The sequence below is a fragment of the Notothenia rossii genome (assembly GCF_949606895.1).
Source record: "Notothenia rossii genome assembly, chromosome: 2".
In the NCBI taxonomy this organism is placed as follows: Eukaryota; Metazoa; Chordata; class Actinopteri; order Perciformes; family Nototheniidae; genus Notothenia; species Notothenia rossii.
In genome coordinates, this window is record NC_136904.1 from 77,065,235 (window position 1) to 77,092,180 (window position 26,946).

At 44.1% G+C, this 26,946-nt stretch overlaps 1 protein-coding gene across 1 annotated transcript in view; it reads right to left on the reverse strand.

Moving 5' to 3' along the window:
• Window positions 1-439: 439 nt before the first annotated feature.
• The window catches only part of bard1 (BRCA1 associated RING domain 1), a 37,009-nt gene continuing 10,502 nt past the window's right edge, over window positions 440-26,946 (reverse strand). Inside the window, exons 6-10 of the mRNA XM_079665761.1 lie at window positions 24,097-24,220; window positions 23,351-23,483; window positions 21,998-22,090; window positions 4,262-4,359; window positions 440-950 (exon numbers count right to left, since the gene is read on the reverse strand). Coding sequence (XP_079521887.1) covers window positions 603-950; window positions 4,262-4,359; window positions 21,998-22,090; window positions 23,351-23,483; window positions 24,097-24,220 — 796 coding nt within the window. The 3' untranslated portion in view covers window positions 440-602. The remainder of the gene's footprint in view (window positions 951-4,261; window positions 4,360-21,997; window positions 22,091-23,350; window positions 23,484-24,096; window positions 24,221-26,946) is intronic.

The following is a 26,946-nucleotide window of genomic DNA, read 5'->3' on the forward strand; positions in this document are numbered from 1 at the left end:
ACATTGCTCTGAAGATGGGAGGTGATATTCTATTAATGTTCACGTTCACACAGTCTGTGATTTTTGCCGGCCGTCTTTCCTGCAACGGCAGCTTTTCTTTATTTCCTTTCAGCTGTAATATTAATTGATCGCTTTAAACTCCGCACACTGAGCTCTGATTGGTCAGCAGCCAGTGCTTTCACTGAGTTGAGCTCTTTGCCTGCAACCTAACCTGCTCCGGGGCAGGTTAGCCGCACAGCATAAGTTACCATGGAGATCTAGCCTGCTAAAAAGAGAACCAGCGTCGTAGGACCGGAAACCCAGAGTTTTCCCTGAAGTAAGCCGGCTAAGCAAAAATCCTGCTTCGTAGTACAGGCCTCTGGTGAAGGTTTTTTTCCAGGTATGTGTGTATCATATGTAGGAGACATATTTAACCCGCGAAAAATGAACAAACAGCAAATTGGGCACATTGGCACTTTATTATTTTAAGCAACATTCAAATGTTTTGGTGATAACTTTCACTTAATCATTGCATATAAAAAAAACGAAGAGAGAACATGATGACCATGCTTAAGGACACGTTATAAATGAGCAAAATTGTTATTGAATATAGGAAAACCTGTTTAAACCGATGTTTGAGGGTGAGACACGGGGAGGAGTTGGAAGGCAGCGATGCAGTCGATGATCCAGTTGGAGGGAGCGGACCACACCTTACCCCTCCTCACCGCTGGTGGCTTGTGGGGGCCCTGGCGTTCAAAGATGATGTACTGGGTGCAGAGGGCCTGGTCGGAGCCCGGCAGAGCGTGGTAGGCCGCAGCGCTCAGGGTCTGCGTCACGTCGCTGTCGGGTTTGGGCTGCCGGATCAGGAGCTGACCCCCCCCCTCCCGGAGCAGCTTGGTGAGCTTGTCTTTGGACGGCGCTTTGAAGGAGCCAAGGAGGAAGAAGAAACAGCCATCGAAGAGCGGTGGGAGCTACAAAATATGAATTCAAGCATTAGTAGGGGGGCTTTTATTAAAGGTCCCCTATTATACTCTTTTTCATCAATATATTATAAGTCTCAGATATATACAAAGCATGACTCTGAAGTGTTTGGCTCCAAACACCAAACAGATCATTGCAGCATCCCACAATCCCCTCTGTTTCAGGCCTGTTTCAAAAGTGCTGATTCTCTGTCTGTTACTTCAGATGAAAATAAGGAGCCCCTCCCCATGCCCCTCTGCGAGATATTTGGTTAAAAACAATACAATGGTGCTCTAGGAGGAGATTCAGGTGATAAGGGGGGGGGGGTTACCTTGGTTTGTGATTGGCTGATGGTTACACAAGCCAAACAATCGTTATGACATCATAAAATGGCCCAAATCTGATCAGCTCATTTTCAGACAGGTTTTTATATGAATTGATCAGGACAAAAAGAAAGAGAATCTTTTTTCCTGAAACTTTCAGAATGTCTTTTCTTTGAAAATTCTTTGAAAATGTGGATTTTGCATAATAGTTGACCTTTAAAATCTAAAACACAACATTGTCTTCTTTATAAAAAAAAAACATGTGAGACACTCCAGCCAACATCAGAATAAAAACCTCAGTTCTTGGAAGAACAGTGGCACAAGGATTAAAGTCTGTCCTTTTGTCCATGACAGAGTTAAACTCTTCTTTGCCAATAAATCTAGGGCTCTCATATTTCTAAGTGTCTGTGTGGAGGCTTTGTATTTACTTCTTTGCAGAAGAGCCAGGAGACCATTTATCAGCACCGTTCTCCAGACAGAACTCAGAACCATTTAGCATTGGTGTTCAAAGCAGCAGTGAATTAGGCCACTGGAGAGTCTTCTGTTCTCTGCACCAATGAACTCGACTGTTTTTGGGGAGTAAACCGGCTCCCTCAAGAGTTTCTAGTGAGAACAATATTTGACTATTTTGGTTGGGTTTCACTTTTACTTGGAAATGGAAATGTTAGATTTGCAAGACAGACGGAAAGAGAATCTGACAATACGGACAGCCTAGATCTACTAGAGCATGTGTTTATAACCATGCCTGACTGCACAAGCATCAATATAACAAGCCCTGTATAGACTACACAAGTGCCAATCCTTAAAAATATATATCTCTTACAATTTAATATATACAGACAATGTCTATTAGAAGTTACTACCATCTGACTTTTTCATATTTCATTATTTTACTACATTGAATCAAGATGGATGTAATAGGAATTTGACATTAAAAAGAATGTGCAACTGTAATCAATTTCTAAATTATCTAAACTAGGTATACTTGGTATTAAAACAAAACAAAGTGATTGACAGCTAGGTATTCAAAACTTCCCATATTGAGTAGAGGCATCTGTAGCCTTGCCATCTAGAAGAGGCAGTGTGTCCCCGTTCTTTCTAAAATGACAAAAGCTCTGTCAAGTTTCATAGGGCTCGGAAGGAAGCTGCAGTCCTTGTTTGCACTGAGGTCAGGACTCTGACTCGCCCACAGCGGGACATTAATGTCGTTGATATTTGGTAGGCTCTCCAGCGTAGCCTTGACTTTGTTTGGAGTAGTTGCTGCTCTGGGAAATAAATCCTCTCCCAAATTACAGCTCTCTCTCACACTCTCACAGCAACAAGGCTTCCTCCAGGACTGTGCTAGTATTTTGCTGCATTAAGTTTACTCTCCACCCTTATAAACCTTACAAGGCCTCTTGCAAAGAGGCTTCCCCACTGCATCATCCTTTAACACGGGGCTTTGAGGTGGGGTTAGTGTGTTTCTGCTGGTGTATGGTATTTATTTAACATCAAAAACAGCCTTTGATAACGTCTAACCCTGCCTTCCTTAATTGGTGACTCACTCGTCATCCTGAGTTTGTCCATTGTTCTGAAAAACGCTGATCTAACTCAAGGCCCGCGGGCCAAATCCGGCCCGTGACCTCATTTGATGTGGCCCACAAGAGCTTCCAAACAATATAGTATACAAAACAAAACAAATGGTGTAATTGTTGAATATTTGCTTTAAACTATTTGCCCTAGACTAGGGCTGTACCCGAATATTCGACTATTCGAAAATTCGTTCGTTGGCCAACTATTTGGGTTTCAATTTCATTATTCGTTTTTTTTTTGTTTTTTTTCTAAATGTATGCTATTAATAAAGGTTAATTGCCATATTCTTATACTATATTTATACTTTTGAATTGCACTGTTAAAATGCGGAAATATATACAATCTCAGCCTGTGCTCCTGACATCGCGTTCACTCACAGTCACGAACGCAAACGGCACGCTTCACCTCGCTTCACCTCGTTTCACCCACAAAATGCCGAAGACTTCAGCTGTGTGGGACCATTTTAAATTGGACGACGGTAAGAAGAATATGTGCCAAATATGGGATAAGAAACTGCCTTACCACGGTGGCACAACAACTCTGAAAAGTCACCTGGATGTTGTAAGCAGTAGCCTAGCTTAGCTTAGCTGTTGTCAAGTTGCCATGATGAAGCTGCTTTATCCGCCGTTTAAACAGTAACGTTGCACATGATAAAAATGTGCACTTACTTTGCTTGGAAAATAGTTGCAAGCAACCGAATTGTTTTTTAATTTTATCCGAATAGTGAAAATAATAGGAGTAATGTGGGAACATCTGGGGCTAAGGCAATGGCATAAAGTTGAGTAGCTCAGCCTAATAATAACTTGTGTCCATAGGTGTATCCCCACGCATCCCAGCCATGAACATCCTCAACAATACAGCAGACCCTACAGTTACCCTACAGAGGACATATTTAGTTTTAATGTTTGCGAGTACCGAGACAATAAATAAATAGAAAATAGTAATAGTATGCTCTTTCTGCGCTTCTGCTTAACAGCGTGTTGTCAGGTGTCTCGGACTCGGAGCGTGTTATGAAACCTTTTTGAAAAAAATTATTTTTTGGAAAAAAATATTTATTAAAAAAAAATACAAATCTCTCTGCACCGAATATTCGAATATTCGCTGCTGATTACTATTGAATATCCGGAGCCCGAAAAATGGTATTCGGGACAGCCCTACCCTAGACTTCTGCTTTCAGACATAATTATTTATGAAGTTATTACCAGAACTGATAATAACCCAATGCAGAGCCAATAATGTAATAAGACATTATGTAATATATATTATGTTTTATATATTTAGATTTATATAGTGTTAACGTGACAACCGGCCCTTTGAGTGCAACCATAATTCTGAAGTGGCCCGCAATGAAATTGAGTTTGACACCCCTGGTCTAGACAATCTATAATCATCTATTAGATGAGTTTATTTGTGTGCGTCTCAATTACCAAGCTGCATCTGTTGATGCGACTTCGCTGTGGGCCTTCTCCCGCTTCGTGCTCATTTTCGGGCATCCACTCGCCTGCCTGCAGACATGCCTCCACCCCTGGCATCAAAGAAAAAGAGAAAGTTAAAGTTACAGCTAATTATATTGACTTAAAAGAGTGTGACAAGGCAATTGTGAGGGGAGAAAGACAAAGCTCATGTTGAGTCGGAAGATTGTAGTATTGGCAGAGCTGCAGTTGTTGACAGAGAGAGATGCCCACGGCGTGATGGAGTTAATGATGCAAGCCTCGTTTTAAGCATCTCCAGCTTAAGCAGAATTCGAGCATCATCTCTCGCTCTCTTCATCTCTGGAGGTTTTACAAAGTCAAATTAGTGCTGTGTGACAGCCAGCATCTTTTCAGTTAGAGAATCATCTTTATTTCTAAATCCTTACAAAAAGCATCTTAAAAGACAGAAACGTTTTATTGGAAAAAAAGTGTAGACATCGGAGGGAAAAAAGTTACACATTTTAATGGGCCCCCCACTGTCACAGATAAGAAATGCTTTTTAACACGACACCGATCCCTGTGCTGCAGATCCCTGTAAATGTTCTATTACTGAATAACATGGTGGGGTATAAGAAACAGTTGTATATTGAAACAAACTACACTTGTTGTAAAAGAGTATAAAGGGTGTGAAAGATATCTGAGCATTAAGCTAAGCCTGAATAACACTTCCAACTGTTGCAGTCTTTGATTCACACAATGCAAGATGTGGTGGCATGAACAGGTGAGGGTAAAGTGTGTGTGTCTATATCTTGTCACGATACAGCACCGTGTCATGAACCAGCACATAACACACATATAATACACACACACAGTCTGCAGTCCTGTGGTCGAGTGTAATTACATTTATTCATCCCCCGCCTTAATTACAGCCTTCCTTCACAGGGAACGTGCCAGAGACTTGGGCAGAGACGAGGGGAGATACTGCGGTTAATCGCTCCGGACGCTGGCGTTTAGAGCCGAGGATCCATTAGCATATTTGCTAATTACGTTCACAAAGACTTAGAGCAGAAAATACTTCACACCCCTTCCTTCCTGAGTCAATGAATGAGTGAAAAGCCAGATGAACGTACTTCATTGGTTATACATGAAACCAACTGGATACTAGAGTTGGACTTTTATGAAATTCTGAAGGTCAATTCTGACACTACCAACTCCATATGGGCTACAACAGCTCGTTCTTTATCGATAATCATTCTCTTAATTACCAACCGCTGTGTGCAGGTGTGCAAATGCGGTATAGCAAAACATCACCCCACAGTTGAGGCCTTGGTTCAATGCCTAGTATTAATGCTTCCATTAATAAGCAAGTGTGTAATTGGACAGGTGCCCAAGAGCAGCCTCTTGCTAGAAAACAACTTGTGAGGACACAGAGAGATAGCACATGGTTGCACATGTCCTCCTGTCAATGGTTGAAAGTAGCAGTGGCAGGAACAGAGGTTTAGGGAAATTAGTCAAAATAGTGAAATAAAGATAAGAAGAGGTAAAGATTAACATTTTGGGAAATGGGCTTTAAGTGTTTATTGAGAGTGAGATGGACTTCCTGTATATTCAGAGTGTGGATCTGCAGTCTGAGGAAGGGGGAAACAGTTGGTCTGGCAGTGTGAAAAAGAAACTATAGGTTACTTACGTAACCCCAGTTCTCAGAGTAACATGAAGTGAGATGTCTCACTATGGGATGCGCCTCATCGCGGAGCAAACAGAAGCATTAATCTCATTACGCCAATCCTGATTGGCTGGTGATCTTGACGTCAGCGTCAGGGAATCCACCCCCTATAAGTAGCTTGCGCTACGCCGCATGCGTCATTCAAAATAAGCACCTCTTCTCGCTTCACCATAGCAAGGAGGGCCGTCTGGTGAGACATCTCACTTCATGTTACTCTGAGAACTGGGGTTACGTAAGTAACCTATAGTTCTCATTCATAACACTCCGTTCGATGTCTCACTATGGGATATTGTAGCTCCCGAATTGCCAGACGAGCTTATCTCAAAAGTCACCAAGACCAACCAGAACTTAACAGTTAGAGCTCTAACTCAGCAGGGGGCCCAGCACTGCATGGGCCACACTGGGAGCAAAGACGTCTAATCTGTAAAAGCGGACAAAAGTGAGCGGCGAGGACCAGCTCGCTGCTGCACAAATGTCTTGGATGGAAACACCCTTGAACAAAGCCCAGGATGTAGCCAGACCACGAGTCGAATGAGCACGCAAACCCGAAGGTGCCTGCAGACCCTGACTCGTGTAAGCCAAAGCAATTGCCTCCACAATCCAGTGAGAGAGCCGTTGCTTAGTAACAGGCTTGCCCTTCTGAGGGTTAGCCCAGGACACAAAGAGTTGGTCATTATGACGAAACTCTTTTGATCTGTCCATATAAGTGCGTAAAGCACGGACTGGACATAGCAAATTCGGCTGCTGTTCCCCGGAGGGACACAGCGGCGGAGGAAATACCTCAATGTCAAAGGGGGTACATGAACCAACCACCTTAGGTATAAAGGCAGGGTTGGGCTTCAGCAACACTCTCGTTAACCCTCGGGCGAACTGAGTGCATGAAGGATGTACAGATAGCGCATGAATGTCACTGACTCGCTTGGCGGATGCCAGGGTCAGTAACAGCACTGTCTTGAGTGACAGGTGCTTCATGTCAGCTTCTTCCAGGGGTTCAAATGGGGCTCGAGTGAGCCCATCTAAAACCACTGTCAAGTCCCATAAGGGCACCAGTGACCTGGAAACAGGAAGGAGCCTGCAAGCTCCCTTCATAAAACGGCAGACCAGAGGATGCTGGCCAGCCGTCTTACCCTCAAAACCCACATGGCATGCAGCAATAGCAGCCAGGTAGACTTCGATCGTGGAGAAAGCTCTGTGTTGATCAATTAGGTCCTGTAGAAATGATAAAATCACTCCCACAGGGCATTGAAAAGAGGTGTGCCCTTTTTGAAGGCACTAGTCCTCAAACACCCTCCACTTACAGTCATAAAGAGACCTAGTGGAGGAAGCAGGAGGACCGGAGGCCAAATGTGCGCGAGCGCGTCCACGCCTAATGGTGCGTTTTGATCGCGCATTGAAAAGAAAAGCTGACAGTGAGCATTTTCTTTTGATGCGAACAGATCTACCGCGGCTCGGCCGTAACGCACCCACAGCTGGCTCACAATCATTGGATGTAGAGTCCAGTCTGCATATAGTGGTACACCTCTGGACAGCAGGTCTGCACCGAGGTTCATCACACCCGGTACGTGCGTCGCTCTCAGAGAGAGGAGACGGCCGCAGCTCCACAAGATCAGTTTGCGTGCCAGCATGTGTAACTGGAGAGAGCGCAAACCCCCTTGTCGGTTTATATACGATATTGTGGTCGTATTGTCCGTCCTCACAAGGACATGGTGTCCTCTGAGAAAAGGCAGAAAGCGTTTTAGGGTGAGGAACACCGCTAAAAGCTCCAGGTAATTTATGTGCGACCGCTGGAGGTCTCTGCTCCAGAGACCCCTCACCGGACGACCTTCGTAAATACCTCCCCAGCCTGTCAGACATGCGTCTGTGGTGACCACCTTCCGTGAAAGGACAGCACCCATAGGCACGCCCCGTACCAGAAAAGTCGGGTGCAGCCAGTGGCGCAGTGCCATTACGCATTTCACAGTAACCATCACTCTCCGTGCTCCATGACGCGCGGGGTTTAGTTTTAGAGCGGCTACCCAGCGCTGAAACTCCCTCATGTGTAACCGTCCCAGCCGTACAACCAGGATGGCTGACGCCATGAGCCCCAGTAACCGCAGGCATGATCTGAAAAGAACATGTTTGCGCAGCTGGAAATGAGCGAGGCAAGCTCTGAAAGCTTTCACTCTTTCCGCTGACAGGCGGGCTGGGCACCGAGTTCAGGTGTAAACCCAGGAAGAGTACAGTCTGTGCCGGGCACAACATGCTCTTTTCTGTGTTTATTATGAAACCCAGGTTGAGCAGTTGCTTTACGAGGACATTTGTCTGCGTAATAGTCTCCTGTTCCGACTGTGCGAGAAGCAGCCAGTCGTCTAGGTAGGTTGCCAGGCGAATACCCTGTTGTCTTAACGGGCTATCGCGGCTTCCGTACATCGTACAAACACTCTTGGACTGAGAGACAGACCGAAGGGAAGTACTCTGTATTCGTAACAGATCCCCTGAAATGCGAACCTCAGATATTTCCTGTGTGGGTAATATACTGGGATGTGGAAATACGCATCTTTCAGGTTGACTGATGTAAACCAGTCGTTTTGTCGCACGAGACGCAGCAGAGATGTGTGAGTGAGCATTCTGAATTTGTATCTTCTTAGATATTGTTCAGAGCCCTCAAATCTAGTATTGGCCGAATTCCGTTCCCTCCCCGTTTGGGAACGAGGAAATACTTGGAATAAAAGCCGCTCTGACTCTGCTCGGCGGGTATTATAGATATAGCCTCCTTTTCTAGAAGTGAGAGAATCTCTCTTTCTATAATGTGGGCTGACTCCCCTCGGGCCTGTGAATACAGAACGCCCGAGAAGCAAGGGGGGGTGACAGCGAATTGGAGTCTGTAACCCCGTGTAACTGTCTTGAACACCCAAGCAGACGTTGTGAGCATCTTCCACTGTTCGCTCCTTAGAGCCAGCGGAGATGTCACGTCTTTTGCCCTCTGAGTCTCTATTTGTTGTGTTATGGGGCCCTCTAGTGTCTGAACACGGTGGTACCCCGATTTGACAGTCCCCACCGACACTGCGCATGCGCGTGACGGAGGTGCCTTCACAACCCCAGCCGGCACTGTGCCTGCACGTGACGGTGGTAGCCTCACAGCCCCAGTCGTTACTGCGCATGCGCGTGGCGGCGGTGCCTTCACAGACCCGTTCATCATCCGCCTTTTGAGAGAGGCCGTAGCTGCTCTCAAAAGGGGAACAAATGTGGGGCTGTTTATTGGTTTTATTGTTTTCTCTTTCATTTTTCTGAGCTGCGCCCTCAGCCTGAGGCCTGGATGTGTCAGCGGAAAATGCTTTATCCGAGAAAACAGAGCAATATTGTGACATGTGTTTTGGTGCACTTGAGGATGGCTTTGAGGCATCTCTCGAGGCAGCGGGAACACATCTGGAGCTGGGGAACCTTCCAGCTCCGTCACCGAGGGAAGAAGAGGAGGCTGTCAGGCCGCCAGCTTCTTCTTCCTCGCCTTCTGGCCGAAATTCCGGGTTGGTTGCGCCTGGGCTGCAGCCGGAACCGGAGACTTTCTGGGCCAATTCGCCCTCGTCTCCTGCCTGGGCTGGGGACTCGGGGCGGGCCGTGACCTCTGCTGTTTCGGTACTTTAAACCGAGCAGCTGAGGTAGCTTGGGCGAGGGACTGCCGCTGTGAAGGCAGCGGCTCGACCCATCGAGGAAGACAGAGGTGGAGGGCCTCGTCTTCCTTCTTCTTGGACTCGCATCTCTTCTGCATAGAAGCGAGCGCAGATCCGAAAATCCCCTCGGGAACGATGGGCATGTCCAGCACATCCTCTCTTTCCCGGTTTTGGGAGGTTGGTGAGGTTGAGCCATCTAGCTCTTTCCTGCACCACCATAATTCCCATTGCCTTTCCCGTGGCCTGGACGGCGCAGCGTTGAACGCGGAGACAGATGTCCGTGATCGCGGCTATCTCGTCCAGTACTGCCGGTCCAGGATTACTCGATAGATCCTCGCAGAGCTCCGCTTGGTAAGCGGTTAGCAGCGAGGAAATGTTCAAAGCCCTGGCAGACAATGCTGCGGCTCTGTAGGACCGTTCAGTCATGGTTGACTGGAACCGGTCCGCCTTTGCCGGCAGCGTGGGGTTCCTGCTCGGTGTAGTCGCCATCCTCGGGAGGAGGTGAGCTGCCACCAGCGGTTCCATCGGCGGTATGCGGAGCAGGCCGAGCCTCTCCATACCGTCGCAGTCTAGGGGAGGAGGCACCCTGGATTGGGGCCTTGTTGCTGAAGGGCCGGTCTCTCCACGAGATCGACACCTCATCCAACATCTCCGGGAAGACCGGCAGGAGTTGCCTCTTTGTCCTCGTTGCTTGGGGCAAATTTTTCCCCTCGTAACGGGACCTGTAGGTCTCCTTGGCCATTTCGGGCCATGGGATGTCTAGGCTGGCTGCGGCACGCTGACGCACGGCCTGCAGGTCTATACTCAGACAGGGCAAAGCTGGTGTGCTATCGCCCGGGAGAGCAGCCATCGCTCCCGGCTTTGCAGCCTGAGCTGATGACACGAAGACATCATCGTCTTGCTCATCAGAGTCGGACAGGAGGAATCCAGAGGTTTCATCCTCTTCGTCCTCCATGTAGTCCAACTCCGGGACATCATCCGCGGGCGAGACCATGGTGAGGTCCAGTTGGGAGCCCCAGCTTGACACAGCGCGGGGCTCCGCTCGCACGTCCCTCGCTGCCACCGAGTCCCAGCCTGACACGGCGCGGGACTCCGGTTCTGCAGCTGCCACTACTGATGAGCCCCAGACCGACACAGTGCGGGGCTCCATCTCTGTGGTGGACGCCCCCGTGTCCTGATTTCCGTCCGGTAAATCAGAGGACATGAGGGAGTCCTGACCCGACAAGCTAGCTTGGCGTGCTAGCCGTCGGCGGAGGCTCTTGATGGTGAAGCGGGCACAATGTCCGCACGAGCCGGGGTTGTCGATAGCCTCCTGGGCGTGTTCCAGCCCGAGACAGGACGAGCAGACCTGGTGTGAGTCTGTGCCTGATATCTTCAACCCGCAGCCACAGAGCCGAGCCTCCGAGTCCCTGACTCCTCTGGTGTGAGGGAGAGAAGCGTCCATCTCGGTCGCCGTGGTGACGGCGTGGAGAGGACCCGCTCGTAACAGGTACGTTGCTGAGAAAAAATACTTCCCCAACTGTCGTTAATCCGGAGAAAAAACGACGGTGTAGAATTTTATTCTCAAAGAATATTAACTGGTGTGTTAATACCCTTTTTATCTTCCCCTCCTCTGGTGTGAGAGAGAAAAAGAAAAAACGTCCTCGCTACCGTGGTGTCGGTAGTGAGGGAAGACAAGCTAGCAACACGTGTGTTGCTAGCTTGAAAAAATCAAAACCTTACCTTTATTCCCGAGGAGAAAACGGCGAGGTCGATTTGCAATACTAACTGGTGTGTTGGTATTAACAGTCTTCTTGCAGAAGTATATATAGAAGTAGCCGGCGAGCGCCCGTCGACCGAAGGTTAGCTTCGTAAATCAGTCTGTGGACCGTTAAGCTAGCTAGCTACTGATCTTTTTCGAGATGTGCTCTGAAGCGAGAAGAGGTGTTTGAATGACGCATGCGGCGTAGCGCAAGCTACTTATAGGGGGTGGATTCCCTGACGCTGACGTCAAGATCACCAGCCAATCAGGATTGGCGTAATGAGATTAATGCTTCTGTTTGCTCCGCGATGAGGCGCATCCCATAGTGAGACATCGAACGGAGTGTTATGAATGAGAACTACATATTCCTGACAACATCCCCTAAGTATCCGTATAAACACAATGTTGTTAGTTTCACCCATAACAAAAGATAAATGTAAACAACGCCAATCCATGGTTGCTTTTTTGCAGCATTTCCATCCATAGCTCAGGGTGGCAAGAATTCAACGACAAGGAAACGTTTTAAAATAGATGTCAAAATAATAGCTGAAACTACCTAGCTCCCCCTAAAGCCATTAATTGTATATACAGCTCTGTAAAAACATTGCACACCACTGCAGCATTATCAGTTTATCTGGTTTTACTATTTATAGGTATGTGTTGAGTAACATTATTATTTTATTCTATAAACTACTGACAACATTTCTCTGTGTTGGAATGCAACATACACTGGAAAGTAATGGCTGTCATACATGTAGAGATTTAAGAAATCTGAAGTGGTCTCCCAATTTTTGTCTAGAGCTGTATGTTTGCATAGGCTGTAAACAAGAAATAATTTAAATAGGGCTAGGCAGAAAACATATTAATAAGTCAGCTTTAGGGCAGCTGTGGCTCAGGAGCAGGTTGTCCACTAATCGAAAGATCAGCTTTCGATTTCCAGCTTCTCCAGTCCACATATCGGAGTGCCCTTTGGCAAGTTACCGAACCACAAATTGCTCCCGGAGGCAAAGCCGTGTGTGTGTGTGTGTGTGTGTGTATGTATGTGTGTGTGTGTGTGTGTGTGTGTGTGTGTGTGTGTGTGTGTGTGTGTGTGTGTGTGTGTGTGTTTGTTTTGGCCATACGACCAGTGTATGTGTGTGTGAATGGGTAAATGTTGGCATGTAGAGTGAAAACCCTTCGAGTGGTATGAATACTAGACAGTTGGGCATTGAGATTAAAGTCCTTATTTCATCTTAAGTAAGTGTATTTCCCAAAATGTTGAAGCATTTCTTTTAGAGACAGGTGTATGATGGACTAAAGGATTCATCCCCAGAGTAAAGACTAAGTTGGACTGGATCATTGTTAGGCAGATTAAGTGGTTTTTCTTGATATAACATTGAAGATAAGATGCTTAACAAAAGAAAAAGGTGTTTCAAGGAAACATAAACCCAAACAGGGGAAGGCTTGGGCTCGGCCTAATTGACAGCAGAGGCACATTCTGTAAAAGTAGGTGACAGAGAACTCCACTGCATGCGCAGAAAACAAGGACAGACACAGATAAGATGCCACAGTGATTGTCATGAGGGAGACAGGCTGTGTCAGGAGCTCAGCCTGCGTGTGGAAAATAGAAGGGGGGGGCTGAATATGGTCTAAACACACAAAATCGTATACAGTGACAGAACCACACACCTAAACACACACACATGTTTAAACTTTGAAATCGCTTAAAGAAAGAGACAAGGGAGCATGCCTTTTCACACACACACACACACACACACACACACACACACACACACACACACACACACACACACACACACACACACACACACACACACACACACACACACACACACACACACACACACACACACACACACACACACACACACACACACACACACACACACACACACACACACACACACACACACACACACACACACACACACACACACACACACACACACACACACACACACACCCCAAGGTGCCAGAAAACTCTTTGACGGCAAGTTTCTTCCACTAAAGCCGACTTCTTCTGAATGCGTGCTTGTTGACTTGGTTCAAGGATGCCAGGGAGATGGGCTGGGAATAGCAAACATTATTTCTAAGTATTCATCTTGGTATAAATCCAACGAAGGGAAAAAAAGAGTTACCGATCTTCCTGTCGCAGGTAATATTAAAGCCTTCAGGCCCATTGATTCTGAGATTGCTTCCTCCAGTCACCCTCCCACTCAATTTGGCTGTCAGACATGTAAGCAGGTGTGCTCACACCAACAGAAGGCACACACCAATTTACATGAAAATTGAAAAATGCAAGAGGTTTTTTCAGGACATTCCAGGTGTTGCAGAAAATACTATTGCATTAGGGTTCTTATTCCAAAAACAGCCTGATTTCAGAGAAGAGGCTGGTCAAAGGCCAAATACACATGTGTCCCACTAGTTTGGTGTAAAGGAGGAATTAAGACAGCAGCATATATATATCTAAACCATATTATAAAATAGCATTATGTTTCCACTGAAATGTGGGTGCCAAACTGCATATTATCCAACACAATTGCACCAAACTCCTTCCAGAGACAGACATGCAGGTAAAATGTTCTTTGGGATTCAGAAAGAGCACAAACACATAAAGTTTATCCATACTGTTGTGCAGCACATCCAATAGTCCTGTGCTGTGCTCCCAATATAACCTCATAGGTGTTCAGGTTGCATTCACACCAGCCTTTTATAGTCCGGTTGAATCGAACCCTGGTGCGGTCCATTTGGGTCGGTGTGAACGCAGTCCGAGACCTCTGAAGTGAACTAAACAACCGGACTCTGGTGCATTCACACCTAATAGTCCGCTCTCTGGTGCGCACCAGACCACAGTTTGTTACATTGTTTCATTTTTCAGAAGGTTCGGTTTGCGTTCACACGGGCAAAACTCAAACGGACTATAAACTTTAAACACAAGTCATGTGCTCGGAAATGCTGTTCAACCATTGGTCAGACATTAAGGGGGTGAAAACGCAAATCCCGGCAACTTCTAGCGGAGCCTCCGCCATGGAGCATCGGCACTTTCGGCAGGTTATTCTCATGCTGCTGTTAATCTGGAGATCAACAGACACTAGCGGCCCGGCATATGATTATATAATTAGACAACGTCCGTTAAAAAACATTATTACATGGCTTTGTTGAAAACTCGAATCTGATTGGTCAATTCAGAACACGTGACACGTTGTTAATCCAGAGCAGACAGACCGCTGTCAAGCATTTATTGACCGTTGTTAAGGACGCTCACATCTTCACAAAGAAGTCCGTTCGATTTAACTGTATACAGTTTGGCTGAAAAGCAAACTGCATGCAGTTTGCTTTTCTAATTTGTAATCATGCCAGTCTTAGCAGGTCCTTGACTCATGACTTTACTATGTACACGCTCAATGTGATTCACAAGGAAACTGCATGTAGTTTGCTTTTCTAACTGACAAGACAAGAGCGACAAGAAAACAGCGGAGAAGTAACGGGCAGAAACCCTCCTTGTATACGCAGCGGTCCAGACATAGACATCAGACGGCGACACATATTCAGTTGCCAGTTACTTTGGCATTAGGGCAAGGATATCTAGATACTTTCTAAGGTTTGACATGATGAATTGTGCTACTTTTAAAGCAAGCAACGATGTTTTCAAATCTGTAATCAAGAAGCTCCTCAAAAGCGCTATCGAAGCAGTTCCTGCCGTTGCTACGTTAGTTCAAACGGTAACAACGGACTATTTTTCTTAGCGGATGCATGTCAATTTAAATCAATACAACTATTTTTTAAATCAATAAAATAATTGTCTAAATCCACAAAAGCATTTCAATTAATATTGGGAGTCATGTCGTTACTTTTTTGAGAATGTGTCCGTGTAATAAGCGGGATAATGTGCAGCGACTCGGTCATTATGGGGAAAAGAACACCTTCATGCCGATCTAGATCCCTCCGCTTCGTTGAAGATATCCGCGTTCTTGTGACACGTAAATACTGCGCTTCCTATGTTTTGGTGCGGACTGCGTTCACACCAGCAATGAACCGCTCCAGAGTTCGCAAGCAAGCACTCCGAGACCACCTATTTTAGCGGACCAGAGTCCGGTTGTTTAGTTCACTTAAAGAGCATCTTGCAGGTTGTTTTATTTCTACATTTATGCTTAAACTTGCTTGAAAATTACAATTAAAAAAGTGAATGTAGGATTTGATATGTTTTACGAGACATAAGGGCAGGAATTCAGAGGGAAAGGAGCAATTTTGAGCTCTGCTCTTAAAAACTGCTTTTTTTTAAGGTCATACGTCAAACGCGTCATATTACATCACACAGGGGACACATCTCCGCTCTCTGACCGCGGGTATAGTTAGTAGTTGCGTTGAGTTGAGCGGTTGTGTTTTAGTGAGCTGGTATTTTTCGGTAGCTTTACATTGTATTTCACCACTTGTAATCATGGTGCAGTATTGTGTTTGTGCAGGTTGCACAAATACCAGCCTGTCAGGACATCGAGTCCACAGTAAAAAGGACCGGAGCTAGCGTTAGTTCCTGGGTGCGTTGTGCATCCACCCAGCAGCCCATACTCTCCACAGCTTTATCAGGAAACCGTATTACTTCTCTCTTCCCCCCTTCACTGCTCTCTCTCTCCCCTCCGGTACACGGCACCGTAAGACATAGTGTGGAGTTGCATTAGGTAACGCCGTTGTGGCTGTACTGCTCCAGCCGTCTCCTTTGTGTTTGTTTGTTTGTTTCCCCCTGTCTGTGTTGTTTGTGTGTGCGTGGTGGCTGTCACTCCTGGCTCCCGGCTCAACCTCCACTTACCTGCTGCAATCAGCTGTGCACCCTCCCCGTCTACACACCTGCTTTCCATCAAGCCATTTACAACGGCATATTAACGGAGGCTCCACAACCTTTCTCCGCCAGATCGCCAAGTATCAGCCGTATCTCTCGTCTCTCCTCCGGTACACAGCACCGTAGTGTGGAGGTGCATTAGGTAACGCGAGATACGGCTGATACTTGCGCATTAGTTTCTGTTATGGACAGTGTTGGGCAAGTTACTTCCAAAATGTAATATATTACATATTACTTATTACTCTCTTTTGAAAGTAATAAGTTACATTACAATATTACTGTTTCTGAAATGTAATGAGTTACACTACTTTAGTTACTTTTTAGTTACTTTCACCAAAATAACCGCAAAAGAATAGCTAGGTATTTTAAATGCTAAAATGTAGTTTAGTGCAGCTCATTATGCATCCAGTGAAGGGCAATGTGGTATAGCATAACAACTGTGTAGGCCCTTAAGGCTACTAACAACTTGTATTACACGGCTTAGTGGAATACTCGATTCTGATTGTAAATTCTTAACATGTGACACGTTGTTAATACAGCAGTACAGACTGCTGTCAAGGACTATAATGAAGGTTAACATATTGTAAATCAAGGCAAATATTATTTAAACCATGCTCATGGTTTGAAATGGCAAACATTGAAAGGAAAAAGTATTATTAAAACCATGTAGCCTACTACATCATCACCTTGGTCCCATCATATACGCTGGGAAGAGAATATTTACTGTGCTTGAAAACTGGTATCACATCATCATGTGAGGTTGACTTTGTGACCTGGAGAACATTTCAGCTGCAACATCAGCTCGTTGATAATAAGCTTGGGATATGAGATATTTTTGTAGCCATTCGTGGTGAAGGCATCTGCGCTATTGTATGCATTATTTTTGACCCAACATTTCTACAGGCATGTCAGAATATGGTACTATTTTCACATGAATATTCCATTGTCTATTTTTATACCACAAGCTGCAAAATTACCGCCTTACCCCACTGTCCAGGCGGGTAGTTGTTTAGATATACCTGCGGGCCGCAGAGGGGCGGCGTAGTTTCGGGCGACGAAGACTGCTGCTCCGGGGCCGGCAAGTCAGGCGGGAGTAAGCTAGTGTCCACAACGGAGGGTAACGTGATGTCCGCATCTGACCTGTTGCTACTGTCTGCAGTAGATGCAGTGTTGCTGGCGTTTAGTGATGGTTGCTTTAACCATTTTCGTAACAAATATTATCCACACATCAGATGTGTGTCACTGCTGTGGAAGCACTTTGGAAATGATGCACGCGCAGCGGAGCAGGTCACGCGCACCTGACACAATTTGTTGTTTGTATTTTTCGCTACGTTCTCTTTTTTGAATGGTTGCATAACGTTCAACTTCCCCGAAGATCTCGACGCGAAGCCTGAGGGGTAAACACCAGGTTTACTAATCTACCCGCACAATTTGTCCGGTGTCGGAATGTCTCGCTATGTTAGTACATTCTTAAAAAACAAAACACCATTTAATTTCGGGTTAAAATGTGTTGTAACTGCGTTACTGAGCATTGTAACGGGTAATATATTACCCACATTTCATTAGTAATGCGTTACATTACTCCGTTACAGCAAAAAGTAATATATTACTGTAACTGCGTTACTTTTGTAACGCGTTACACCCAACACTGGTTATGGATCAGTATTAACATTCCTGCCAGTAACGTTAATATATTATCAAGGCTACGTTAGTTATAGCCTGATATATGAGAGCTAACTTCACAATGTTGTGATGTGACGTTAGCTAACATTCTGTAGCTAACGCCGGTCACTCACCAAGATAGCTGCCCAGTTCTCCACTGGTTCTCCTCACACCACAGCTCAATTTCTCTCCGATGGCCGTTATTTCTTCTAATCCTTGGCTGCTCCTGGTCTCTTGAACGGTCCGTCATATGCATTCGAATATTCATGTTCAACTTCTTCTGTGTCGAAACTAGCATTGGGATCCATGTTTATTAATACGTTACACCGGCCGCTCTCCCCCTTGTTTCCCCCATGTTACGTCACACGGTGGAGGTGAGGTGCCGAGGCTTTTTTATGCGGAAGTGAATATTTCTTACAAAAACGACGCCAGATCTCACTGTAGTGTATATTTCTGTATATTTTGGGGAAAATCTACTGTATTCATCATTTTCCTACACATTCATTCACAGGTGTCTTTAACCTGGAAGTCGCTCTGTAAGAGGTCTCGGACTGTTTTCATACCGACCCAAATGAACCGCACCAAGCGGCTAAACGCACCAGGGTTCGATTCAACCGGACTATACAACGCAGGTGTGAACGCGCCGTAAAAGAGGTGGTCTCGGACCGCTTGCTAGTGAACTCTGGAGAGGTTCATTGCTGGTGTGAACGCAGTCTGCACCAAAACATAGGAAGCGTAGTATTTACGTGTCACAAGAACGCGGATGTATTCAAAATCGTTAGTGAAAGACTCAAGCAGAATGAAGTGTTGAACAGTGTCGTGTTTAAGTAAAAACAACTATCAAACTAAAAACTATACATAAAAGTCAGAGCCACCTGCCGTCGGTGAAACCCCCTCCTGACTGCAGAACGTCTCATTATATGTGTTATAATTAAGCAATAGCTCACGACAGGCCGTGGTATATATATGCGACAACCCCCTTAGCTGTGATATAATGAGCATATATCACGGCCTGAAGTGAGCTATTGCTTTTATAAAACGGTTACCAAGTGTGGCAATATGAAAGAAAAATACACACTCTAATTTAAATAGTTTTTATTAGTAAATAATGATGTTCAAAATAAAATAGTGCCTCCGTTGCCTTCTGCACAAAACATAGCGCAAGGTGGTTGCTATGCAACAACACTAACAGCAAGTGAACATATTAGACAGAGAGCGTTGATCCATTATTTGGCTGTTTATTTACATTAATGTGTATGTTGCTGTCTATTGTGCATCCACAAAAAAACTGTCCAGCATCAGTAGCATGGCTTACGTGGTCACTTGTATAGGTTGAGGTTGTTCGAGGCTGTTGCTCGGCGTGGCGAGAATATTGCTCCACTTTCTCCGGTCCCCGAGATTGGGCTTCCAGTAGCTCTGGAGAGAGCTTTCGCACCTGTGGCCACTAACGGTCATAATTTCTCTGCTTTGTTTCAAGACCCGCATCAGAAAGCTTTTGAATGGTGCTACTTTTCCAGTTGGTCTACCTGCTCTTCACGTAGCTCTGCATGTCGTAGTTTAGGTGCTTTTTTTTTCTGGAGATAGGCTCTGCTCAATCCACTCCTCCATACTATAGTAAGACCCCCCCGGAGGTCGAAGTTAATCTTACATTTTTCCATTTTATGCTTTGTAAGTTTGTTTCGTAACGGAAGACATTTAAATATATTTATAAAACTGACAAGTGAAATCAAGCTATCCGATTGGTCGATAGCGTTTTTGCGGACCTCTTTGATTACAGATTTGAAAACATCGTTGCTTGCTTTAAAAGTAGCACGATTCATTACGTTAAACCTTCAAAAGTATCTAGATATCCCTGCCCTAATGCCAAAGGAACTGCACACTGAATATGTTTTGCCGTTTGATGTCTATGTCTGGACCGCTGCGTCAAAAAGGAGGGCTTCTGCCCCGTTACTTCTCCGCTGCTTTCAGCCCAACGGTATACTGTAGCTGTGTCCCAAGTCAGCGGCCGCATCCTCCTGAGGATGCATTCGGAGACCGCATACGTCACTTCCGCAAAACGAAGGCTGTCCCAATTTTAAAAAAAGACAAGACTCCTCCGAATACGGCCCGCAAATGCAGCCTTCTTTCCCCAGATTTAGAGGATACATCTGATGTACACTCCGCGGTCTACCATATCCCAGGATGCAACGGGTGACGGTGACGAATGAGTTTTAAAAAAAATATATGGCTTGTAACGTCCCATCAACGGCTACAACGGTTTCAGCTGGATTCGTTTTTAAATGTACTCACCCAAATAGTAAACGACATGAAAGAAAAGTAAACGTATTTAATTTGTGTATTTAAATATACGGGCAATTGGAGATGTCTTCTTTATATTACATACATAAAACAATATGAAGTGAAAATATTTCTAAACCCTGTTTGGTTTTCAAATTGTTGGAATTCATTATAAAGCTAATTTATTTATTTAACTGCTTTTGTTATACAAATCTTACTGCAACAATTTTGTTTTGATAGGGAGCAAGGAGCAGACTGCGCAATTTATCCAGATGCGCAGGGAGAATGAAGCCCTCTTCACGGGGGCCTGTTGCGACCTCGGGAAAATAATTTAAACATATTATATAACACCAAAATAAGTACAGCTAGATCTGACTCCATATTGAACAGTTTTGAAAACAATTTTGAAAACAGTTTGAAAATATTTTGCCTAGTGTCAGAAATTATTACCGGCACTTGTGACTGCAGCTGGTTGCTAGGTGACGGGGGCGGCAAAATGTAGGGGTAACTGCCGGTGACGTACAAGGACATGCTCCGTAGACCGTCTCATTTCGCAGTCCGCGGAGGACCCAAGCTGGGTCCTCCGCGGACTGCGAGGCTGGGTCCTCAGGAGGATGCGGCCGCTGAATTGGGACACAGCTTGTTTTTCTAAGACGCGGAGGGATACTGACTTGTTGTGAAAAGTACATTACAATTCTACCCGTGGTATACACTCAGTATATCACGGCTAAGAACCAATCAGATTGCTTGATTTGACTTGTCCGTTTTATAATGTTTTTTATCGCACGTGGCTAGAATCTGTTGATATGCTCTCCAGATTCACAACAGCATGAAAATAACCTCCCGATGCTCCATGGCGGAGGCTCCAGTAGAAATTCCCGGGATTTGCGTTTTTACCCCCTTAATGTCTGACCAATGGTTGAACTGGATTTCCGAGCACATGACTTGTGTAACAATTTTGCTTTTATATGGACTAAACAAGCGAGTTGTATGTGTACATATATTGGTAGTAATTACCCTTGTAATGCCGTTCCCTGCCAGGCTTGCCGTGTCGCTGAGCCCATTCTTTATGCTAAGCTACGCTAACCAACAGCTCTGCAGAAGTCTCACAACTAGCATGAGAGGGGGATCAATCTTCTCAGACAATGAGTCAAATAAGCATATTTCCTAAAAGGCCAAACTATTCCCAGAAGCAGTACATAAGTAGGCTTGTTAAGTAGTCTACAGTGAGTATGGAAAATAAATTAACTGACATTTGTGCTCCTTTGTCTAATGATAAAATACATTATAAATAACCGAGGCACTTCAAAAACACTTCAAACTGTTACCAACAGTGAAAAACGCTTGAATAAAAGCTATAAAAAAAGGTTGAATTGAGCCAGACGTTTACCCAAAGTCACGATGTCATTGACTCATGTTGTGGGATCGCGGGCTGCAGTAAGTGAAGAGAATGTTAAAACCATGTGCTCTTAATGAATCAGGAGCTGATATCCAAACATAATTGTCATTCATGGAGACATGGTGAATTTGAATCTCTCCGTTAATGTAGGAGAGAATGAGTTACATTTTAGTGTTTCGAACCCATCGTAAACATAATTAACTGAACATTATTTAGAGTTACATTTCTGTTTTGACGAATATGAAGATCAGTACATGAATACAATAATCCAAAGTCTGGGCTCAACTCTTTCATCAGAGTTTAAAAGAGAACGACAGCCCAAACATTAAACATTAAGGATATGTTGGATGAAATCAGCTCCTGTGTCACTGCGATAGGAAGTCACACAGGTACCAACTGGAACATTGTTAAACATGACATCCAAAAATAGCCTCTGCAGAGGCCTACTCCATCTCTCTCTATACTCACAGCTGAATTTGACAACCCAGCAGCCGGCAAGAAGACCCATGAGGGTGGAGCTGGTGGTGGGCATGTGTCCTTCTGGCACCAAGACATGGCTCACTGGAGGAAGACATAAACATACACAACAGCCAAATGTATAAAAAGGCACAAATAAATTGTGCTGCACAGGATGGTTCCTGCTGCTGCCCTCCAAGATGTTATCAGTGCACATTAAATGAGCTAGATAGATCAAGTGCTCCAAGATTAAACATTTATAACAGTATTAAGTGCCTTCATTTGAAATTCCGTCTATATTTTAGACATTGGCTTATTTTTTCTCTCAGCCTAGGTTAGATGAGTTAATAACACCTTCCGTACATCCAGAGAAAAACATCGGAGCACATCCTAACACATTCCTGATAATTCAACTACTTTGCCTGAGTGGAAAACTGTCAAGCAATTCAAGGCGACAAAAGGCCATGCAACGGCTTCTTTCAAAAGATGCTTTAGACGATAATTATATCTTAATTAAAATGTAAGCACAAGCTCATTGGCTCTTATTCAACAAGTGAGTAGGGTTGACAAGTACAAAATGAGCATAATTAGTTCTACAGGGCAAATCCATATTGCATTGCTCATTGACCGAGGATTTGTAACCTCAAGTTCAAAATGTGGATAAAGACACATTTTCTGGAAGCACAAACTTTCCCCCCTACGGTCAGAGGAGGGAGAGTTGTGAGACACACTTCTGTTTTTCCATTAGTGTTTATTCGTCACTGACAGTACCTCCAAACATTTTATGAGGGATGATTTCAATTACTTTTGCTCTGTGGTGTTCTCCCAGCCATTACTATGCAACAGTGAAGGAGGTGCTGCATCACAATGATGTATTCAGCTCTAAAAGCACTTGTTAGTTACTGTTGAACCTTCATGAGCGATAATTCTAGAGGCTTTTACAATACAAGAGCTGTGTGTAAAGTGAGGCCTGTAAAGCTTGCCTTGTAGCAAGAGAATCCGTCAGATAGAAATCCCATCTCTTTGGTGGTTCAAGTACGGCATATCATCTTCACAACAAACATCATGACCAGGGGAAGACATTACCCCATGAATACAGAGTCCTTTGGTACTCGAGCCTGCAATTTACCCATAACACATCCTTCAGTTGAACAGGGCATCCCGAGTGAATGGCAATGAAAAGACTTTCCAGCCATTGTCCCTGTGTAGCAGCAATTGGCCCTTAGCTGCAGTTAATTTGCAGTGTTGTCCATGTGTCTCAAAAACCCATCAAAAAACAGTCATGCGTGATGTTATTTTAAAAAGGTGTCCCCCAGGAGCATTGAGGACGTTTAAGGAGGGGTTTCTGTACCGAACACACATTACCTGAGCCAGAGAAGGTGTCGGCCATCCTCCCTTCCAGTAGCTCTCCCAGTTTGGCCACTTGGAGCTGTTCTGCCTGTGACAGCTTAGAGGTCAGAAACACGGTCATTTCATCCCTCCTCACACAGTCGCTCACCTGAGAGAGGTCACGGTTAGTGAAACAATCTTGACCTATAATGCTCGTGTAATAGTACTCTAGGGTTAAAAGTAAGTGACATCATTCTCCAAATCGGCAACTTGATTTTACTTTCGATTTTAAAGGTCACGATTTGATTATCTTCTCCGATTTTAACATTTATTTTCCAGCACTGATGCCACATCCATCGTTCAATTCTGCATGTTGTGATAACAGATTTTGTGGTTTTATGCCCTGACAACTGTTGCTTTGTTTTAAAAAATATAGATTGCAGGCTAATATATCCACTAAATACTTTGGGGAATGTACAACACTAAGGCCAAATAGTCAACTTTTATTTATTTATTTAAAATGTAATAGCAATAACTTATTCCCCACTGTTGACTTTAATTGCGAGCTACCGGTAAATTGTTGTTTATTTTCTGAGGAGCGAAAGGTTTGGAGATACAAAAAATACCAAAAAGGGAATTGCAAATCCTGCTTTGGATTCTAATGATGAAAATCAAAAGCTCATTGTGTTCGATATTCAATTTAGAAATAAGATTGTGACAACCTTATTTAAGAGTTGAAATGGAATTAAGATAAACATAACCACATCTCCAGGTGGACTCACCATAGAGAGAGCAGAGGGGCTGAGAGCTGTGTTTGCACATTGGTTCCCTTCTGAGGCTTCCTGGAAAATCTCCAGCATCTCTGGACTCGCTGCGTAATCTGCAGGCCGCTTTCCACACTGATTACTGTGAAGAAGAACATTAAAAAGTTATTACGTCAGTGTCTCGCAGGATGCATACACTTGTTGATTTATGCATTTGCGGCAACACATACCATCTGGTGAACAATACATTGTAGCGTTATATTACAGAAATATTTAATTTACTTGATTTTTAACCACAATTTACATCAGCACACACTTAGAGCAGGTACACTCTCTATGTTTTGTAGTGTAATTGGTAATTACCCATGGCAGCTGTGATAAGCCAAGGTAGTTTTCCTCTTCAAATTGCTAGTGGTTTTCAAATGTGTGGGTACTTCCTCTAATATAAAAACATAATGTAGATCCAGTGAATCTGCATAACATAAGGATATGATACTGTTGATAAATCATTGTCAAAACTTAATGCCAATTCCTTAAACACAGAAAATATCCTTTAATTAACTGTTTGAACTGATGGACAACATTACAATTCAAACAATTAGAAATGTATGAATGTACAATGTGAAATTATACCACAAGCAATCCAGAAGCCATATTGAATGAACGGTATAGAAGAAATGTCAACTGGACCAGATTAAAATAACTTAACCCTTATTAAAATAAAATAAAATATAATAGGAGGGTTCTTTTTTTAGGTTTTATCGACTCAGGCCTTATTTCTTGGGGAGGTTGTTTTCAGTCTTGGGGCACTGACAGCAAACCCTCATATTTGAACAACTTTGGACTCTAGAAGTGACAAAATAGTCTCTGCCAAAGAATCTCAAACATTGTTTTTACACAAAATATTGAAAATACAATGCCTTTAACCACATAATAATCTGCCACAGCACACTTCTCTGAGCATGTTCATTTTCAAATGCTATCCACATGTTCCTGTCTCTTGGTAACAACAAAGATACTTACATGCTTTGCTGCTAAATCCATTAACTAACTATAGTTATTATTAGAACTAAAATGCTATTGCTGTCCTGAGTGATTCACAATCTTACAAATCTTACAGAGACACTAACACAGCATCAATGTTATCTTGCGATGTCCAACAAGCTAAACATTTCCTCGTATCATTTCATCACTTCAACCAATGGAACATTTGGGTTCTTCTTTTATAAATCACTGGCCAAGCAGGACACAAAAAATAAAATCAATATTTGCCATTCCAGAGCTCTAAGGAAAACACTTTGGCGATGTCACACTCAGCTTGTTCTATGAAACTGTGCACCCATGTGTGGTATTCACTTGTTGGAGCGTAATTGTTTGATATGAGGGCGACCTGAAATCTGTGTTCTTCACTCCTATGCCATGTGACCAACCAACACATAGACCCATAGCATGCAACAAAAATAACTCATGGCTGCATAACACTACTGACGAGTGCTGACTTTTTAAAGCCTTCTCAATTAAATACATGTATCTGGTGAGAAGCACATTTCCTTTATTGATTTAGTATAGCCATTTAACTGTGATGCACAATATCCTCTCAGTATAAAGTGTGTGTAATGGAGGCTCATAAGCATTATCATAAAAGCAGCATTAGGCAAGAGACTCAAAGAGAGGAAACGGCAACTATCCCCAGGTTACAAAAGATACAATAAAGAAACTTTAAAGAATGTGTCTTTAAGTTTAAAAGAGCGGCATGAGACAAGACTGAGGTCACCTTGAGCTAAGAGGGAGAGGAGGAGAAAAGAATGAAGAAAAGCCGACCGAGGAAGAGAGGAGCCTGAGAGAAGATCCAAGCCCAGCAGGTCTTCTCTAAAAGATTAGGCGTCAGCAAAGATAACACCTGGGGGACAATTAATAGGTCCACTGGTTCATAACATATTTCATTTGGATTCATACCCCTAACCCAATACACACACAAACAAACATAAAATGTCCCCAACACTTATAAATATGCACACTCGCAAGCTGGTTTAGGCAGCCGCACGCGAGAAGAATATCTGGAGAAAAATAATAAAGCGTGGATAATTGTGCTGGAGGTGAAATCATAAACACTCTCCCACAAGCCTCGGCATTAAGTACACAAGTGGGAAGAAGGCGGTGGTAGCTCTAGAGGATACCCACTCTAAGCATGACTCTTATACTAAACGGGAGGAGGACATTTAAATATTCATTTCAGGCTGAACACAAATACAAAGTTCAGTGAAACAATAGCAGAAACATCTGAACACCAATACTGATTATTCTTCCATACCTGCTACTGTATGTGATCTGCTTTGAACATATTTCCCTTTATCTATATGGATTTTATTATGTTAAAATCTACATTTCTGTTTCAAATGCACCGGTCATTAAAGAGAAGCTATTAGCTATTATTAAGATGTTATGACTTGTATGAGCTCATGCACTCCCAACAGCCGACAAAGCTTTTGCACTGTGTCCGCTCAGCAATGCGTCTTGAAAGAAGTCATACATCTAATGATGGAAAGGCGTCGGGAGCAACTGATGAGGCAGAGGGCGAGGCCTGAATGCATTTTTAATCAAAAGGTTCATTAGTTACATTTCCTTCTTAAACAATCCACTCTGAATGTATCCTGACGGTTGGATCAGCTGGGTGTTACAGTTTATATCCTGTGATGCAGAGGATGACTCACCCAACGCCTCCATTTAACCCTGTAACAGCACTGTGTATTGTAATTGTTATGCAGAGGCCCTTCTATGATGGCCAAATGAAAAATCACAAATAATCAAGAGTAGGCTTTGGTTCATGCTTTCTAGAAATACCCACAAACATTGTCATTCGAGCAGGAA